The sequence below is a fragment of the Brachyistius frenatus genome, unplaced genomic scaffold, assembly GCF_029030835.1.
Source record: "Brachyistius frenatus isolate BFR_SWC_R1_liver_20210118 unplaced genomic scaffold, ASM2903083v1 Contig_23, whole genome shotgun sequence".
Taxonomy (NCBI): domain Eukaryota; kingdom Metazoa; phylum Chordata; class Actinopteri; family Embiotocidae; genus Brachyistius; species Brachyistius frenatus.
This window is the reverse complement of record NW_027210622.1, coordinates 4581053-4601611: the sequence shown is the minus strand read 5'-3', so window position 1 is coordinate 4601611 and position 20559 is coordinate 4581053. Positions and strand designations below refer to the sequence as shown.

At 41.8% G+C, this 20559-nt stretch overlaps 1 protein-coding gene across 1 annotated transcript; it reads right to left on the bottom strand.

Annotated features, from left to right (window-relative positions):
* Positions 1-1848: 1848 nt before the first annotated feature.
* lcorl (ligand dependent nuclear receptor corepressor-like) lies at positions 1849-17579 on the bottom strand. Its single transcript, XM_069697551.1, has 7 exons — positions 17458-17579; positions 15940-16005; positions 12107-12195; positions 11831-11957; positions 8174-8395; positions 7995-8073; positions 1849-6611 (listed from the first exon to the last, which is right to left on the bottom strand). The coding sequence occupies exons 1-7, from the start codon at positions 17549-17551 to the stop codon at positions 5546-5548; spliced, it is 1743 nt and encodes a 580-aa protein (XP_069553652.1). The 5' UTR covers positions 17552-17579; the 3' UTR covers positions 1849-5545.
* Positions 17580-20559: the final 2980 nt, after the last annotated feature.

The window sequence follows — 20559 nt, the reverse complement described above, 5'->3', positions numbered from 1 at the left end:
TTGTCATGGCGATTGAACAGCTCACTTAGGTTGTAGTCACTAGCACTGCCTGTGTGAAGCACCGTGGTGATGATTTCAGTCAGATGGGCATCAGCATGAAACTGCTGGTTCTGACTGGTTGAGGGGGTCTGCAGCTGCTCCTTCTCAGAAACATAGATGGCAGTAGAAACCAGAGTTGGGTCCTTGTCTAGAGGCCTGATTGTCTCTAGTTTCTCACTGAAGCGATTCATAACATCTTGCAGAAAAATCCCACTTGGGTTCTGTTCGGCCTGACGACTTCCTGCCGTCTTTAATTGTAGCTCATCCTCCACAGCTGTATTGACATCTGTTTCCCAGTGGGTTGCACCTAGATGACTATTTTTAACTGTGAGGTCAGTCTCTTCTTCCTCCTCCTCCTGTCCATGATGAAGGAGGGAGGGCGGTTTTTCATCCGTTTTCTTGCTGATGTCCGAGGGGATAGGAGAAAGAGGGGGAGGAGAGGGGCTCTGCTCTCTGTTCAGGACAGGACAAGGAGGATCCCCATCCCCAACCCCTCTTTCTTTTGTATCCCTGACTTGTGTCAGACAAATGAAGTTTAGATTAGAGGGACAGGAGGAGGAGTTGTGTTGGTTATAACATATTTGTGAGGAAGGGCATAAACTGGAGGAGGAAGTGCACAGCGAAGGGGGCGGGGATAACGGAGGAGAGGATGCACACGAACACACCGAGTTGTTAATGCGACCCGCGGTCAGGCTTCGGCAGGAACTGCAGTGCAGCTTCTGAGAGCACCGAACAGTGTAGGTTTCCATCCTGCACCTCTGCACACCGCCGCAGCCGCAGCCCCGCTGACCTTCACTGTTACAGTCTTTGAAAGGGTAGTGATGGATGCTACAGCTAGACCCGGAGTCTCCTGGATGATACACTGCACTGTCATGACTCTGATGATCACAATCAGTTAAAGGGTAGAACACGCCGCAGTCCTGGGCTTTACATTCACTAAATGGGACTGAATGAGGAGTAACGTTACCCTGTGGGTTTATACCACAGGGACAGCAGTGAGATTCAGTCTGACCCATAGGTCTGCTATTAAGGAACGGCAGCAGTTTTTCCTGGTGTGCCAGCTTCAGGATCTGGTAGAGCAAGGATCGGTGTGGTGGGCAGAGAGAACCGAGAACTGCTTCCAACGCAGACGGAAACTTCGACCCCCGCTGTCCCAGATTTCCCCGTTCTTCTGTGAATGGCGGCAGCAGGGAGCTGGAGGCAAAAAGGTGAAAACTGGAGTTAGGAGGTTTTACTCTTGGCTGAACCCAGTTTCAAATGATCAACAACAGACAAGCACTCATACAACCAGAACAAAGTCTTGACCGTGTTTTCAACAACAATACAATTAACTTTTTATCGTGTTAGGCTTATCATTTTTACTGCCTGGTATTTGATTTCCACTTCATCCATGTGCTTTTTTTTTTTTTTTTTTTTCCATATTGCTGTGTTACAGATGTTATGTAGCATGCGGTAGCTGCAGCCCATTGCGTCGGCTGCATTTACGAGCAGGAGCAGGGTTATTCTTTAAAATAGACATAAGATAAAAATATCCACACGAGTAGTTGTGTACAGATATGATAAAGTTCTCCATAAGTATAGTCTGTTTATGACAAAATAAAAAAAAACACGTGTTAAAAAGTGGCCTTTTGCCGGAGAGTTTTGGGGTCGTCAGAGCAAATTGAAGGCCTTTTACTAATCAGGATTGTCAATGTTAAATCTGATCAAACCAGCATGACTGATCAATTCCTGAAAAACACTCAAACAAAAGTCAACTGTTCAAATACCCTGAAGCAAACCGTTGTGTAAAATTACGACAAGCAACTAATAAGATTAGAGAACTGTTTTATTGATATGCTGCTGAAGGCAAATTATAACACTCCGCTAAAAGCAGAAGGAACGATTGTTGAAACGCTCAAACTGAAATGTTTTTTTTTTGTTTTGTTTTTTTTCAACAGCACTTTCGCCAACAAACTAACAGCTCAAAAAAACATTTAATGTTCAAAGGATTCAAGAGTTAATTAAGGTCCTGTGAGTGAAATCTTTCACTACAAAATCAAGTCATTGATTTAATAACGGTAACATTTTTTTGATAATGGACACTCCCCAGCTGTATGCGTCCAAACCTTGTCAAGGTTCAACTAGGCTGGATGCAAGAGTGTTACATTCTGTAGTGTTATTGTTGAGTTTGTTTGTTATATTAAAATTAGTTTTTAAATCACTTAAATAATTTCATAGTAACATAAGCACTAAACAACCACAATTATCAGGAGTGCCATTTCTGGACTAAATAAATTATAAGCAAACATTAAAAGCGTTCATGCAGTTGTAGCGATACATATATCACATTGCATCAAAGTGCTCCATTACAAATCAAGAACTACTACAATCAAACTAGTAAAATCACAATTCTGAAGCACAATCAATGAATAAGTATGCAGTAACAACACAAAACAGATTCCTACAATAAAAATGCTTCTTGGAAATCATAGTGCAATAATTGATTTATGCATAAATAGCAGATTTATATCAAGATGCTTTGAAGATTTGCCAGCAGGTCAGTCCAAAAATAAAATAAAAACAACAACAACAACAACAACAACAAAAATGCCTTAATCTCAAAGCCCAGGTGTGTTCCCAGAATATACTGCAATACGATTCCACAATGACAATTCTCTTTTTCTCAAGAGGTGTTTGGGCTTGTTTACAGACTGGCCCTTTGTTAGAAATAGCAGATAACTCCCAGAGTAGAGATATCATGCTGCACTAAGCTGTAGCCCCAGACACAGGCACTGTGTACCGTTACGAGCGGAGACATTCAGGAGCGGAGACGTCACCATTTGGATGGTTGCCAAAGTTAAAAAGGTTGAAATCTGCCACGTAATATTACGACAAAAAAAAAAAAGATGCTTAAAAATAAATAAATAAATAACACTTAATAACGTCACAATTACCTTCAAAATAGCATACACAAAGATAACCTGCTGAGAACATGGCAGATCTACTGTAAATGCCCCAGGGCAGAATTTCAACCGTTTTTCTCAATTCTTTTACACTCCACCAAATGGCTGACCGTACATTAATCTCCCTGCAGAAGTTTAAGCGTCGAGGGCGATAGATTTACACTTAGGTGAGCGATAAAGAGCTTGTAAGTTTTCCTAAGTTAATAAGAGCTCGTACCCCAACAGATTCAGTATCCTAACACAGAGGTCTTCATGTGAAACCTGACACTGGGCTATAGGCAGGTAAAGTTCAGAGGTATATGTGGCAAAGAGGTTAGTAGAGAGAGCGCGCGAGAGAGATAGAGTGAGAAACAGGCAAGACGACATCACAAGCAAAACAAATCGAAGCAGCTTTGTGTGGGTAACCCTGAAATGCTGCTTTGGTAGTAGCACTGTTAATGAAAATAGGCAGACGTGAGTGGAGACGCAACAATTAGCATTTTTCCAGACGCGGACAAAGTAGCATGTAAGCCTTGCACTAAGCAATGCCGACGGTCACGCTGGCAACTTTCACCAAAACCTTAAACTACTGTGACCTCCAGTAGCCGACACAATCAACCAATAATACAAAATTAAACCCTATCCGCACAGCCGTTAGTTTGGATTCGCGCGCTACGCCGCAGGTCACCTTTGAATAATTAGCTGAAAACAGTTCTCGTCGTAGCTACGCGTCTTTGTGTCAGGAAAACAGGTCCCGCAAAGTAAAGTTAAGCAGCAGTCATGTATGAGGTTTACGGTAATACAGCTACAGTAGCAGAATTAGTAAATATCTGTGATAATAAAAGAACATCTTTCACAAACAGTACAAGTGCACAATAACATACATTTCCCAAGCTTATCAGTGCACATTTTAAAACATGCTGCACATTTGCATTCCAACTACACTCAATACAATGTTCAGACTAGCTCGCACCAAAATAAAAGGAAACCAGGTGGACACAAAATGGCTAAACTAATCTCTTACACCAAAACTCAATTAAGATGTAGCCACCACAGCAGTTTATACTGTACAATCTCCCTGTTTGTAGAGGTGTCCGACAACAGTAATGAGTTTTTCATTTGTTATAATGGCTCTAAGTCACTTGGATAGCCGAGGTAAGATACCCAGAGAGAGATAGAAAGCTGCAAATGACAATCATCAGTGCTCCATTACCGAGGAGCATTAAGAATTGAATCAAACCTGAATAACCTAATAATCTAACAACTAAGCAAACATGAGTCACACTTCATTTCTTAGCTTGAAGAGGTCCACGACTGTGTTTCTCATGCTTGGTTCTCGGAAATCTTTTGGACAACAATCAATGTCAGTTTCTCTCCTCGAGGAGAAACTACAAGCGTAGAAGGTCCTGAAGGTCCTTCACAGGATAATACTGGTATCATTTTACTATACTACAAATCTTCTAACAACACCAAAACAAGCACCGATTTGTCCACAAAATAGGGCTGCAACTCAATGTTATTTTCATAATTGACTATTATTCTCTTGATTGATCAATTGATCGTTAGGGCAGGTTCAAAATGCTGAAGAGCAGAACAAAAACCAAAAATATTCCATATCACACAAGTCAGAGAAAAGTCTCACTTTTAGGAATCTAGAACTGGAGTATATTTGGTGATGATAACAAAACATTCCATAAATTAACACACAAACAAATAATCAATTATCAAAGCAGTGGCAGAATCATTTTTGGGTGATTGGCTTATTGGTTTAAGAGCTCATACCTCTGTGCCATAGAATCCACTACCGTCCAAAAACTAAAGACAACAAATAGAGCTGCAATGATTAATTGATTCGTTGATAGAGAAACATTTTCCAACATTTTTCTAATCGATGAATCAAAATGCTAAATTTATCTGATTCCAGCTTCTTAGATATGAATGATTTCTGGGTCCTCCATGATGATAACGGAATATCTTATGTTTGGTACTGTTGGTCGGGACTAATCAAAATGTTTTTTAGGTTGCACTTTGAGCTTTTGGGAATCACTGGTCAACGTTTTTTTTTTTTTTTTTTAACATTTAATCCCATATTAAAGACTAAAACAGCTAATTGATTAGACTGATTAATCGATAATGAAAATAATTATTTGCAGCCCTTTATTTATAATAATATTAATTATCTAACGCACAACTGGATCAATACGATTCGCTGATACCAGAAAACAGATAATAATGAAAGCAGTATCTTTCAAGATTTGTTTTTTGTTGTAGTGATAAAAACTGAAGCTCTGACGAGTTTGTTGAATTTAGCAGCCCCTGAAAACAAAAGCTGACCTGAGCACAACTGCTTCTTTAAAAAAATGCTGTACTTTGTAGCTGCTTTAAATCAAACCCAGGACTAAGCAAGAGAAACACAGCTTTAAGTATGACTGTCACATTACAGACACATGGTTAAAAGACCTGAATATTAATATCTGTGTAGTTTGTAAAGGCATGTGTTGTGTTTAAACAAGTGTCTCCAGAAAATGTGTATCTTGTACGAGGTGATGTGTTCAAGTGCTGAGGAGTTTGAGGCGTTCTGTGGTCTAGAACCTTTTCGCGTCAGCAGCTGAGGCAAGACTCCCTGAGTTAGTGGAACTGGTCGCGGTACCAGAACCGGACGAGTTGGAACTTGATGAGCTTAAGTTGGCGGACTTCTTCTTGGGAGGGTTCTTCAGTGTCCCAGTACGCTCTTTGACTTTGTATTCCAGTGTGCTATGGGGCACCCCATAAACCCCTTGGGCCTTGGACACACTCATGCGGCCAGCCATCACCATAGTGATGGCCTCCTCCAACAATTCGTGGTCGTACTGGCGGTATCTCCCGCGTTTCTTTCTGGGTTGCTTGTCTTTATCCCGGCAACCCGCCCCCTCTTCTGGCTCATCCAGTGAAGATCCACGTAGTCCCAGGTGATGAGGTGACTGGCTGGCACTGCCCGGACAGCCTTGTGCCAAGAGTGGAGGTCTGAGCTTGAAGAGAGACGAAGGCCTGGCAGCTGCTGTCGATGAACTGGCAGTACCTTCGGTCGATGAGGTACGTTGATGTAGGTTTTCCGCCACGCTGCAATTCTCAGCTGAGACTGACCTGTTGTGGTCAGACATGGAACGAATCTGAGGAATACGCAGAGGTGTGGGTGGCTCAGGACTGGGAGTGGGGCTTGGTGGGGGCTGGAGAGCATCCCTGAGCTGGGGAAAACCGTGAGGAAGGGTCTTCTGGAGACTCCTCGGCTGATAAAAGGTCAGAGCAGATGAAGGGAAACTAAAGTCTCCATTTTCCTCGGCAGCTCCTCCAATTTCTGCCCGCTCTGCCCATGCCGCCACTTTCTGCAGAACCAGACGGGCTTCGCCGCCTAACATCGATGACATCACATTGTACGATGTCACTTCATCCCTGAAATCTCTGCTTCCTGGTGTAAGTTGATGCAGCATCCCCAGCCTCCCCTCTGCCCAGCTGTCCAGACCTTGCCTCAGGGTTTGAAGAGGTATCCCATAAAGCAACGCGGCCCGCTGCTCCTGCAGCCTCCCTGAACGAATATCCTTCAAAGCCTTGGACAGCAACCCCTCAGACAGCTCCCAGCTCCTCTCAGTGTACTCCTTCTGCCTGCGCTGCCTCCTAGGGATGGGAGGACCAAACAGCAGGGTCAGGATGGAGGTGATGGAGGGGGTTTGATTTTGGCATAGGGGACAGGGGGACAGGGGGGGTGCAGAGCGAGGGGTCCACTCCTTTATGCCTTGTGTTGGTAACATCACTGCGACTGATAGTTTCGTGTCTGTATGTTCTCAGTCTGTTTCTGGGCCCTCACACACACACACACACACACACACACACACACACACACACACACACACACACACACACACACACATATACACACTGCTGCCGTGTGTGTCTTGCACACACACATTCTTTGTGTGTGGCAAAGCCTCTTCACGTCCAGGTGGGACAGTCTGTGAATGGCTGGGGTTACTGTGGCGCTCACATACAACCCCTGTAGTTTTGTGATATCCAGTGAGAGTCCTACATGCTTGAAGGTCGAATAATCAAACTCATCATTACTGATTCAGTAAAAAAAAAAAAAAAAAAAAAAAGAGGAGGTAAAATCGTTGTGAGGTACTGCAATGTTCACCTCATTGTACAATCCTGAGCTGTTAGCAAATGTTATGATACGGCCATTGCTGTGACGTTACCGCTCAAGAGATAAAAGAGTCAACCCCATAGAACCAAAACACCAAACACAAGCTAGCTCCTCAGAGTGACTTAAATAACCTGACTCAACACACTGACAAAAAAAAAGAAAAGAAAAAAAGAGTATGCATATCAATGAGGCATCAATTAGCTGATTTACATCAAGCAGCACTGATACAAAATGACAGTAATATAACAGTATTGATGCTAACCTCTCAATCTTTGTCATGCTATACAACTTCTTTGGTCAACAGAACTGAACTCTAAGGGTGTCGAGGCCTTTTTTTAACCAATGGGTATCGGCTTTACTGAGCTATCCTTAGCCCCAATCCTTAGGGATAAAGTTGTGTTCAGTACTACTAATTCAACACATTAACTAAAAATAAAAACTCAACAAAATATAGTTCACTCAGGTACCTTTGATAAAATGGAATTATGACTTTTATTTGCTCTGACTGTGCATGTTTAAGTTAAGCTTTTATACCAATTCAAAATGAGATTGATAAGAGCTATTTATGAAGACATCTTTAAGTTTGTTTGTAAAAAAAAAAAAAAAAATCTCAAAATCACTGCTGAACTAAGTGGAATTTTGATTACAAAAATATTTTTGATTGTTTACTTTGTTATTTAGGTAAAAGACAAATATTTCCTAAAGCAAAGTTAAGTTTTAGTCATCGTGGATGTGCACAAAAATGCTTAGGTCACGTAAATCCATTATTGTGTTTAAGAAGAACTCCCAGTTTTAACTAATAGATCATAGTCATCCTCAAACATTCACAAGACCAGCAGCAATGCAAGAAAAACTCTTACCCTGACGCTTTGTGATTAGATGATGACGATGAAGTTGCTGAGCAGGCAGAGTTTCGGTTGGAGAGGTCAAGCACGGCGTCTGTTACAAGGCAAATTAATTCAAACTGTTTAGGGTCCGAGTACAGTGGTTTGGTTCCTTCAGGGGATGTCCATGTTATTGTAGTTAATGCTTTGCCTACCTGGTTCAGGTTCACTCTCCTTCTCCTCCTGGGTTCGGCTCACTGTGAGGTCCAGAGGGGCGTCTGATGTTTCTGATGAGGGCGAAGAGGTCCTTGTAACACCATTTGTATTGGCGTGGAGTAGGCACTTGGACGCGTACTCCAAGGCAAACTGATGTATCATCTTCTTCATCAGCTCCTGGGCGACCGAAGGGATGTTGGTATTGCAGCCCAGTGACACATCTAACCAAGAAAACACACATGCAGATAGAAGGTAAAAAAAGAGTGGTTTCAACTTGGAACATGATGAGCATGATTACAGAATCAGAATCAGCTTTATTGGCCAGGTATGCTATTACATACAAGGAATTTGACTAGTTGTAACTTGTTCTCTCAGTGTGCAAAAACAAAAACAGACAGACATAAAACATATAAAACATAAATAGACATATATACAGTTAAAAAACACATATATATATACATACATACACCTGAACAATGGTGCAATTGCGCCTTGTGCAAATGATGCTGATGCGGTTGGGTGTCGTGCAAAAGATCCAATGATATCGAACATGTGAACTGTTTAGCAGAGTGATGGTCTGTGGGTAGAAACTGTCTCTCTTTCTGGTTGTTTTGGTGCACAGTGCTCTGTAGCGCCTCCCAGAGGGGAGGAGCTGAAACACAGTGTCCAGGGTAGGATGGATCTGCAGAGATGCTACTTGCCCGTTTCCTGACTCTGGATGAGTATAAGTCCTGAATGGAGGGCAGGTCGGCACCGATAATTTTCTCTGCAGTCATGACTGTCCATTGTAGTCTGTTCCTGTCCTGTTTGGTGGCCGATCCAATCCAGACGGTGATAGAAGTGCAGAGAACAGACTGGATTATCGCTGAGTAGAAATGGATCAGCAGCTCCTGGGGCAGGTTGAGCTTCTTGAGCTGCCGCAGGAAGTACATCCATTGCTGGGCCTTCTTGATGATGGAGTTGATGTAGGACCCCCACTTAAGGTCCTGGAAGATTTTGGATCCCAGAAACCTGAAGGTTTCCACAGCACACACGGTGTTGTTGAGGATGGTGATGGAGGGCAGTGTTGGGGGGCTCCTCCTGAAGTCCACTGTCATCTCCACAGTGTTGACCGGGTTCAGCTCCAGGATGTTCTGACTGAACCAGAAAACCAGCTGTTCAACTTCCCGTCTGTATTCAGACTCATCACCGTCCCAGATGAGGCCGATGACCGTTGTGTTCTCTACAAATTTCAGAAGTTTCACAGACGAGTCTCCTGAGGTGCAGTCGTTGGTGTAGAGGGAGAAGAGCAGAGGGGCGAGCACACACCCCTGGGGGGCGCCAGGGCTGATTGTCCGGGTGCTGCATGGGATGTTTCCCAGACTCACCTGCTGCGTCCTGTCATTCAACAAGTTTGAGATCCACTGACAGATGGAAGCTGACACTGTGAGCTGGGTAAGTTTGGTGTGGAGGGGGAGTTTGGTTTCCGGGATGATGGTGTTGAACGCCGAGCTGAAGTCCACAAACATCATCCGTGCGTATGTCCCTGGGGAGTCGAGGTGTTGCAGGATGTAGTGCATTCCCATGTTGACTGCATCATCCACCGACCCGTTTGCCCGGTAGGCAAACTGCAGGGGTCCAGCAGGGGGCCTGCCCATGTGGGACAACACCAGTCTTTCAAAGGACTTCATGACGACAGGCGTCAGGGCGACGGGTCTGTAGTCATTTAGTCCTGTGATGAAGTTTTTTGGGAACCGGGATGATTGTGGAGCGTTTGAAGCAGGAGGGAACTTCACATAGCTCCAGGGATTTGTTGAAGATCTGCATGAAGATGGAGGCCAGCTGGTCAGCGCAGGCTTTCAGACAGGACGGAGACACACCGACTGGCCCTGGTGCTTTCCTGATCTTCTGTTTTTGAAAGCGCTGACACATGCTGGATGAGCAGGGAGTCTGGATGGATTTTTCTCCATGTTGGCCTCCGGAGGGATGTAAACGCCGACCAGAATAAACGAGGAGAACTCCCGCGGCGAGTAAAAAGGTTTACAGTTCATGAACAGGGTCTCTAAGTGAGGACTGATGATTTCTGTAACACCGTGACTTCTGTACACCAACCTTTGTTTGTATAAAAACAGATTCCATAGCTTTGCTACGCGGTCCGCTCGGTGGAGGTGGAATGCCGACAGGTGAAGCGTATCCGGGATGTGCTCAGCACGCCAAGGTTCAGTGAAGCACAGGGCGGCAGATCTGTAGAAGTCCGGATTCTTACTGTTAGGAAGCAGCAGTGTGTCCATCTTGTCGGCCAGAGAACGGACATTCGCCAGATGTATGGATGGAAGCGCAGTTGGAAAACTGCGCTGCCTCAGTCTAACAAGCGCTCCAGCTCACTTCTCACGGTGTCTCCGGCAAATCCTACAGAGAGCTGCTGCTCCTCCGACTAATACCTCCGTAAATCTTTCTGGTTCGGTGAAAACTGGAGAAAAGGTTTTACCAGAGGATAGCTGGAACTTTAAGAGTTCCTCCCTGGTGTATGAGACAACAGAAAACCACGCAAATAAACAAAATCGCAAAAAGCAGGAGAGAGCAATTTACCGAGGCTGCCATCCACCGCGCCATCTTGCCAATGATGACAAGGATAAGAAATGAGAGACGGTATTTTTGATCACTGAAGAAGAGCTCCACTGTGACAAACATCTCTCCTGGTCCCACCCCATTAGCAGCGAAAGTGATAAGTGTTTCAAAAACATCCTAAATTACAAGGAACTCCTATTGATAAATACATGAGAAAGTGAAGTATTAATACAAGCAGAGAAATATTTTGATAAGATGTTTATACCATGGTAACTGTGGCAGGTCACTGTGGTCAGTTGGGTCATTTAGTTGATGGTGCACTTTATTTGGTATTCCTCTATGGTTTTTGCACCTTTACAATTTTTCATGGCTATGAAAAAAAAAATCATATTATTATATAACAATATTTATCAATATTGAGATATAAAACTACATATAACATTATGAAGGATTTCATCCATACCATCCACTCCTACTCCCAACTTTGTAAACTACAAGGATGGGTTTCTATGGAAAACAGAAGACATCTTACTATACTGAGTCACCTTCAGATTCAGAACTCATCTCAACCTCGGAAATAGTTTGATGGTAAATTAAAGGACTCCTTATATACTAGGAAAGCTTGTGCTGATAGATAATCAGTCATTCGCAAGACATTTCCCTATAATAAACTGTTAACAAATAACAACAAGGTCAGCAATATTCGGAGGAGCCAGGACATGGGTCGTGGAGAGACGTATCAAGTTTAATCTTTATCACAAATTTAATTTAATTCACCTCCACTGTACTGGTGTTGCAACAGCAAAATCAGAGGATATTTCAAACCTTAGTGCGTAAAATGGAAACCAACTGTGTAGCAAATATTCTGCTTTGTGAAAAAATTGAATCTGCCCCTTTACCCCCAAGAAAATCTATTTACCAAGGCAGACAAATGAAAGCAGACAGTGCTGCTTTTTAATAACACTGAATTGGAGTATTGTTATTGTTGCTGCTAATTATTCTATCCGGAGAGTAACTGAATAATTACAAGTAGAAGGCTGACAGCCATGCGCCTATGGCAGTAGGTTTAGAATATCATTGGTTCACAAGCAGAGACACACCTGACTCACCTTTTTTGTGAAACACAGCTTGGAGGAACCTTTGTGCTGATTGGCTGCTCTCGGAGGTGGTCGGTGCCTGACAAGGAGAGTAATCAGAGGGGGAGGAGAGGGGCGACGTGGCTGCAGGTACTGGATCCTACATGAAAAAAAGAAAAAGGGTACTTTATTCATCTGTTTTTCTTATGAGTGTATGACATACTATAAAAGTCAGTATCTTAAAATAGAACTGGGTGGTTGCAGGGCAAAATACAACCACTATTTGTGGATTATGAGGATGGTTCTTACATTGAGTTTGTCTGGGGAAATGTTGCAGAATGAACATGGAGAGGAGCTTGCTTCTGGGGACCAGTCATCCACCTCTTCAGGCTCACAGTCTGAAAGAAAAAAATAACATATAAACAGGCATTCATGAATCAGTATCCATCATGGATCATCAAACAGGTACAGTGAACCCTCGCTATAACGCGGTTCACCTTTCACGGTCTCGCTGCTTCACGGATTTGCATCGTGCATTGAAATCACATTACGACTATATGTAACATAGATATATTTAATGTCCAGTTCTATCTATTTCAATTGTAAAATAAAGGTTACTACTTCACGGATTTCCCCTATCACTGTTTCTATTTGGAACGTAACCCCCGCGAAAAACGAGGGTTCACTGTATATGCAATTTGACAAGAGGCTGCAGTGGTTTTCAAAAGGCATCTTCACAATAATTTTATTCAACATGAAAATTGAACATGTTACTGAAATGTTTCTTAATCCTTTTATGAGCTATACTGTCATAATAGCCAAACCTAATATGACAATAGAGAGTGCAGGAATTTCAGCAGGAAACTCTTGCACTGCAGAATGTTTTACAGACAGGTGAGAGAACAAATATGTGCGGAGTATTTTGTTTATTTTCATTTATAGCAGTAGAGCTTTTATTTTTAAACAATCAATATGTTTAATTCCGTTATTTTAATCAAAGAGGTGATAATCAACAGTTTCGGGCCATCAAATTAAAGACGAAGGCTGCTTAATGAAAACAAAGCCGTCATCAGTACAAACACATGAGAGAAACGTTGGCTTGAATTCATTACAAATTACAAGATCAGGGCCAAATAAATAAATGTCACTCAAACAGTGTTTTCGCTGAGCAGTTTATCATGGCTGCTAGGTCTCTATCACATATTATCTAATTATGTTCCAGTCTAACCTCACTCGAACTCCAGATGGCACGCTGCTGACTTCACTGAGATTCCCAGATAGTGTAAAGCAAGCTGCATGTTTTGGCAGCTGGCTCCTCGTAAGTGCTATTTGGGGCCTGTAAAAGCTACAAGCTAATGAGCACAGCAGAGCCACCGGGAGTAAAGATAATTTCAGGGTTAGCTGGCTAAATTAAAATAGAACTATGAAGGATTTTGTTTTAAATGTATGCGAGTCAATGGATATGTTAACGTATGGGGGTGCTGGGAGTGTGTAGCTACCCGTTATAAAGAAACAGATAAAGACACAGTGGTCTAATACACTAATTCAAACCTGACTTGATGGGGCTGTTTAGCTGCCAGTTTGATCAATTTTACATTTCATCAAGTGTCTGAAACTGCTTAAAAACAAGCAATAAAGATGTAACAAGAAGTGTTATTAAGGTACCGAATGGCACCGAATAACTTGATCTAATGTTTAGTGCCCCACAGTGACCAGTAATGCACACAGGAACATTTGGGACTTCCCCCGATTTTTTTTTTTTTTTAAATCGCAAAACCTCTGACTGGGTGTGGTCATATCTAAATTCAGCCTTTTCTTTAATGCTATAAAAATACCTCACTGGTAAATCGATTGCCCTTAAACAAAGAGGAAATAGTGTTGTATTCTCTTGCTTCGGGGTCGACTAAATCAAGTTTTATACCAAGCTGCCTTGTTAAAAGAGGAGCGGTGGGAGGGCGGGGAGGGCAGGGGGGGTTGTACCGCTGGTATGTTTTCTGGTGCAACCGCACATTACATAAACTGCAAATGTTTTGTAAAAAGCTTCGTTGTTCTTTTGAGTCTGACGCTGTGCCTTGTAGTGCACTGTACAGACAGGGCTGGAGGCTTTGGTGAAGTTGAAGTTGGTAGAAACCCGTTCTGAGGTGACCTTGCCATACCTTTAAATCTGAAGGAGACTGTCAATAATATGCCAGACGATCTTTAGGTAGGTAGGTATTTACTTTATTAATCCCCGAGGGGATTTTTTTTTTTTTTTTTTAGGTAGGTATTTTACACTATTTTACACTTTACACTATTCTATTGTAGTGTAAGGTGAATTGTGAGGTCATCATCTATGTAAATATGGCTGTTTTATCATCCAATAATCCAAGTTGCTTTCTTTTCACACAAGAAAACTGAAGGAATATCTATGCATAATTTTAAAGACAAACTAAAATTACTGTCCTGCAGTTATTTGCGTCTATCAACCAGCCAAGTTACAGTTTCCTATCCAGACTCATTTAATATATGTCGTGAAGACGGATTCTGATATTTCATAAAGTTGTATGCATGACAATAGACGTTGCTTCAAATATGGATGTTGCAGCAACAATGCTAATAATAATTACACACACAAAAAAAAATCAGAAACCTGGATGCTTCACACATCTTCAATCAGACAGCAAGGAAGACCTAAACAATCACCACAGTTTGAAGGTGAACACCCAAAATTAGTGTCACCAACTCAGTATCTGAACAAATGTAAAATAGGGTCAAGATCTCCCCTTCTGTTTGAGTTGTGAGGTTAAATAATGGACAGAAAAATATTCTGACAGAAAATTATGTTCACCCAGTAACGTTGACCTCTTGGATATAAAATATCATCTCTTTATCATTTCATTACCTAAATAATGTATGGCTGCACTTCATTGATATGCACAATTTGACTTTACATTACATTTCATTTAGCTGATGCTTTTATCCGAAGCGACTTACAACACACCGATGGTTCACCATCGGGAGCAATTTAGGGTTCAGTGTCTTGCTCAAGGACACTTGGGCATGTGGACAGGAGGAGGTGGGATCAAGCCACCAACCTTCCGATTACCCACTCTACCGACTGAGCCACAGCCTCCCTTTAACTACCTCTTCTGTAGATACATTTACATTTCAGTTTAAATCTATTTCTATTATATCTTTATTTTATGTAGACACATTTCTACTTCATTGTAATTAGTCTATCTTATCTTAGTTTGCTTACTATTAGAGGTACTTTTTACTGGATATTGTTCATCTAGAATGTAAACAGCTGGAACACTGTAATTTCCCCTATAGGAGTTATAAAATAATCTTATCTTATTTCACTCTACAAGACATTTGTGTGAAATGCTGTCATAATTAGACCATTGAATTTTCATGTTGTCACCAGAAACATGTTTGGAGATGTCACGGTGACCTTTGACCACCAAAATCGAATCAGTTAATCTTTGAGTCCAAGTTAAAGTTTGAGCCACATTTGAAATTTTTTTCAAGGCTGTCCAGAGATATTGCGGTTATGATAAGGGGAGGGACGGCCTGACACCTCGAAAACATAATACTCCCGGCCACGACCGACACGCGGGCATAAAACGACAGAATGAGTCACTTGTGACTTGTTCCAAAGTGAGCAGCTGCGAACAGGAACATTTTGTTATTTTGAAGTCCGTCTTCACAAAAAGGAGTAACATTATATTCCTGTTAAACAGGAAACGTTAATGTATCACACAATACTGGATATGTGTTTGTGGTGACTCAATCCCACAAAGACCATCCTGCTGTAATAAATACTCACTAGATACACAATAAAACTTGTGTGAATTCATGGCTGAAAAAAAAAATCCACAACCAATGCCCATCTGTTTGGTAAAGTTGCCTTTCAAAAAGAAAAACCCCTGAATAACTGACACATTTCTGAGGATTTGAACTGTAGAATTAAATGAATTTGGGTCTGAGTACCACAGAGAGGGTTAAGAAACTAAAAGCCATTAAAAGACAGACCAATGCTTTGTTTGTAAAACTAAGTTGCTTTGATAATTACTGGTTTTTTTCTTTCTATGAATGTGTAATTCTTTTATGATTACACAGAATAATCGAGACTTTTTAAATGTACACAGTAAATAACCCACCATCAAATAAATTGAGGTCTCTCAGCAGCAACGAGCCATAGATTCCCTCCAGGATACTTTCAAACCCTGTGAGACAAAATAAACAAAAAACAATCCGTCAGAGCTGATATGAACAAGAGAAACATGCTTCAAGTGCTCAACATTTGGCAATAACATATTTGTACAGACAATTGTGCGGCTCAGTTATCAACTTCAGGGCACCCAACACATTCAATTCTTTATAAGCAATCTTTATGATAAAAAAAAAAAATATACAAACAATTCATAGATCCAGGGTGACCAGTGTCCCACTTTATGTGGGACTTGACAACATTTTTGTCCCTTGTCCTGCTTCCCACATAGAGAAAACGTTGCATATTTGGATTGGCTCAAGTTTTAAGAGGTGATTCTCCCAAGTTTAAAAAAAACAAAAACAAAAAAAACCGTAATGAAGCAACACTACATGTGGGTTGTAGCGATCAGTGGATGCATTTACCACTAAAACCCAAAGAGGATTTCCAGACAGACAAGGAACAGTAGCTGAAATAACTCTTGTTAACACTGTGCAGCATTACCAGTCATTCAGGGTCAGCAGACTAACACATAAGACCGTTTACTGTGAAACTCGAGCTTCCTTTTCTACTTACTGTATTTACTTATTTTTGCGGGATTTAGAAAGTTGCAGTAAAAGTAAAATACGTGTGTTAAACCCTTCACACGCTAAAAAGGCCCAACCTGTGACCCGCACAGTCTATTGTGTGCGTTATTTTTTTTTTTTTTCCCAAGTTAAAGATATACATCCGAGTTTTGCACCGCCTCCACACCATCGCTACAGTCCCCACGCAAAAAAAAATAAATCTTATGCCTCACATTTTGGTCGTCGGCATCTCGGCCATCCTTTCAACAGATTCGTGTATTTTTTGATTGTCACAACAGTCCCGACGGTAAGATAGCCTCACGTTAGCGCTACCGGCTTCTGCCGCGTCAAAAAAAAAAAAAAAAAAAAAAAAAACCAACTTTAAAAATAGCAAATGGTAAGAGGACAACCGTCACCCGAGACCCCTGAAATGAATGCTTTCCTCATATTGCACTGACATTAGCTTCCTTTAACGCAGCAGCGACCTCCCGTCCTCTCCCCACTAAATAACATCAACAGCGTTGTTAGCTTAGCAACGCATTAGCATATAGCCAAGCGCTTTACGTCCGTAAACAAATGCGGGTTTGTATGCGACACGACAATCAATACAACCCGAGTCGACGATCCTCTCGACCACGTAACAACAATACCAACGCGCTCACACGAGCTGAGCTGAGCTGAGCTCAGAGGGACAAAGAAACGGAGCCAGCTTTGAGCCGCTACGGCTAGCTTAGTTTAACGAGTAGCGATGCTCCTGCTGCCGGGCAGAAAAAAAAAAAAAAAAAAAAAAAAAAAACACTCGGAAGCCCGCTCATTATGATGATTATTCCCCTTTTTTTTTTTTTCTTCTTTTTTTTTTTTTTTTTTTTTAAACAAAATATGAAACCGCAAACGGATCATACCGACGCAGTGTATCAATTTGTGTCGCCATGAGTCCAGTTCCCGACGAAGCCCTTTCCTTTCTGCCGTGCATTTGGTGCACAGCACGACCGCCATTCTCTTCGCCCCCTCTCTCTCTCTCTCCCTCCGGTCGAACGAGAGAGGAAGGAGCGCTCGAGACCTGCAAAGCGCAGCCGCCTGTCCTTCCCGCGGCTCACCGCCAGGGGGAGGTGGCCTCGGAGACGTGGAGTTTCTAGGTTAGGTTAGGTAGTTACTTTATTAATCCCCGAGGGGGAATTTTTTTTTTTTTTTTTTTCGCTACAGCAGCATACAGGAAGCAATAAGATAATAATAGAATAATAGAAAAGCAATAAAATAGCAGTAAAAAATATAAAATATAAAATGCACAGTATACACTGTACAGTATATATCTCTATATATTATATACAAACAAGCAAGAAACACAATCAACAGTGTTATTGTTGTGTGATGGATTCAGATTATATCATAGACTGTAGGTATGTAGGTAGGTAGTTACTTTATTAATCCCCAAGGGGAATTTTTTTTCCGCTACAGCAGCATACAGGAAGCAATAAGATAATAATAGAATAATAAAAAGCAATAAAATAGCAGTAAAAAAATAAATAAAATGCGCAGTATATACAGTACCGTATATATCTATATATATTATATACAAACAACCAAGAAACACAGTCAACAGTGTTATTGTTATGTGATGGATTCAGATTATATCATAGACTGTAGGTAGGTAGGTAGGTAGTTACTTTATCAATCCCCAAGGGGAATTCCCCCCCCCCTACAGCAGCATACAGGAAGCAATAAGATAATAATAGAATAATAAAAAGCAATAAAATAGCAGTAAAAAAAATAATGATTAAATATTAAATATAAAATGCACAGTATATACAGTATATACAGTACATTATATATCTATATATATTATATATATATATATTATATACAAACAACCAACAAACACAGACAACAGTGTTATTGTTGTGTGATGGATTTTGCCAGAGATGAGTTATTATACAGACTTATTGCGGTCGGCAGGAATGATCTCCAGTATCGGTCCTTGTGACAGCGGAGCTGGAGGAGTCTTTTGGAGAAACTGTATATCAAACAAAAAGGTATCAGACTCGTGCTTTCTGACCCAGGTGGAAGAACTCCAGGTGATTTAACATGCATTGAAGTAGCAAAAGCACAATGTAAAGAAGTAAAACTCAGTGGCGTAGAGTGACTACGTATACATTTACTTAAGCACTGTAGTTGAATAGAATTTAGAGGTATTTGTTCTGAAGTATTTCCATTAGATGCTACCTTATACTTTATAAAGAGGGAAATAATGTAGGCAACTGGTTGAACCATTTTTTCCCAACCTGTTTGGCCCTGTCACATCTTATAGAAATTCAGGACTTTTATCTGTAATGGAGTAGTTTTACACTGCTGTATTGATACTTTAACTGAGCAGGTTAAATTAGCCCCATAACTGAAAACACCCAGGTGGGTGTGCAGGCCCTTCACCATAGTTTATAAATTCACCAAAGCAGCAGTATGAATCAGTATCCGCATGTTATTTGGGTAAATGGTGCCCCGAACGTGTCCTGCTTATTGTCCGAGTGGACTGCTTGCTTCTACCCAGACTAACCACACGAGGGCAGCAGAGCACTTTCAGGATGTGCCATTTAGGTGACGTGTGCATTAAAATGTTCGGATTAACACGAGGGCACGTGAATTCATTGACAATTCCGTTTTTGGCATCTCTAATCCTATTGTTAAACACTTTATGAATATAGTTTATTCGTGATCATTCAGTCATGGAAGCCAAACCCCCAGATGCCCAGGGGACGTAAAGCCTCAGTATTATTGTGTGTCACTTTATCTGTAAAAAAAATAATTAATTTCAAATCTGATGGAAATAGGCACCACAAAAAAACAACAACACTTTGAGCACTTAAATCATGGACTTATATTTGCTTGCATTTTTCAGGCATAGAGACCAAAACAAAAAAACGAATTTAGAAATGTAATTATTTCTGTGACTAACAACAAATAAATGTGTGTTACTCTGGTGTCTGCACTGGGCTTGATGGGTCACTAATGCGCAAAGAGTGGGCAGAATGGACCTCCAACAGGGGCCCCCCAGCTGTTTCTTCCCTCAGGGTGCCCTGGCAGGTTATACTCACCATGCAAAATATTGCAGAACCCCAGAGAGATATGCGAACAACCAAGAGAAAGGGGGTTCATGGAGAGTGCGAAAGTGATTGAGTGAGAGACAGAGACAGGGAGGCCGATTAGAGAACACATGTAATGGAGATATAAAGAGCTGCGGAGCGCTGCAGAGCAGATAGGCAGATGTGATTGAATGTTGAGCATGGAGGAGGCAGCAAGTGTCACAGGCCCAGGTGGAATTCGTTGTCACGGTGACTTAGGGCATTGTTACCGTGGAGATGGTGATGAAAGACGGCAGTCTGGTGAACGCCATTTTTGGGCCGGAGCGTGACCAACAGCATCCATTCCCATCGTGCCCCGGGGACAGAGATGATTATGTGCAGGGTCACCACGATGCTCTGGGTATGTGCACTTTGTGTTTATGCACACATGTGTCTAATGTGTGCACGCGTGTGTGTTTGAATGTGTGTGGAAGAAGTGTAACAATGCAGTCTACCTCCAGTGTGATGGCATATGTATTGAGTGATCAGGAAATGAGCAGCAGTTTAACACCGAGGTGGTGGTCCCTCTGCTGCCTCCACAGCAACCTGGAGGAACTTTTAACACCTCAGTTATCACTATATCTCATTACTACAACACACACAGGCTGACCTGCGGTCAGGGCCACTCAGAGGTGTGTAAGGACTGTGTACGAGCACACCTGGATCTTGTTATATAGTTCAGAGGACGGGCACGGTAGCTACACATCACAATTTCCCTCAGTTTGACTGCCTCAACAAGTCCAAACACAGCAGCCAGAAGTAGGCAGCGTTGACAAACCACTGAGTGTTAAATATAGACACAGGACGAAGAAATCTAGAGAACTCGTTACCTCCCAGAACAAAGTTGTCCTCAAAATAACCAAGGCGAGATGAGGACCAAATCATCCATCT

What these genes read in the sequence shown, in the direction of transcription:
- lcorl (XM_069697551.1), bottom strand. Translation starts at nt 17,551, where the DNA reads ATGGCGGTCGTGCTGTGCACCAAATGCACGGCAGAAAGGAAAGGGCTT. An exon ending in TTTCCCCAGACAAACTCAAT is followed by an intron (nt 11,958 to 12,106) that starts GTAAGAACCATC and finishes TTTTTCATGTAG; the next exon opens with GATCCAGTACCTGCAGCCAC. An exon ending in GGAGAGTGAACCTGAACCAG is followed by an intron (nt 8,074 to 8,173) that starts GTAGGCAAAGCA and finishes GCCTTGTAACAG; the next exon opens with ACGCCGTGCTTGACCTCTCC.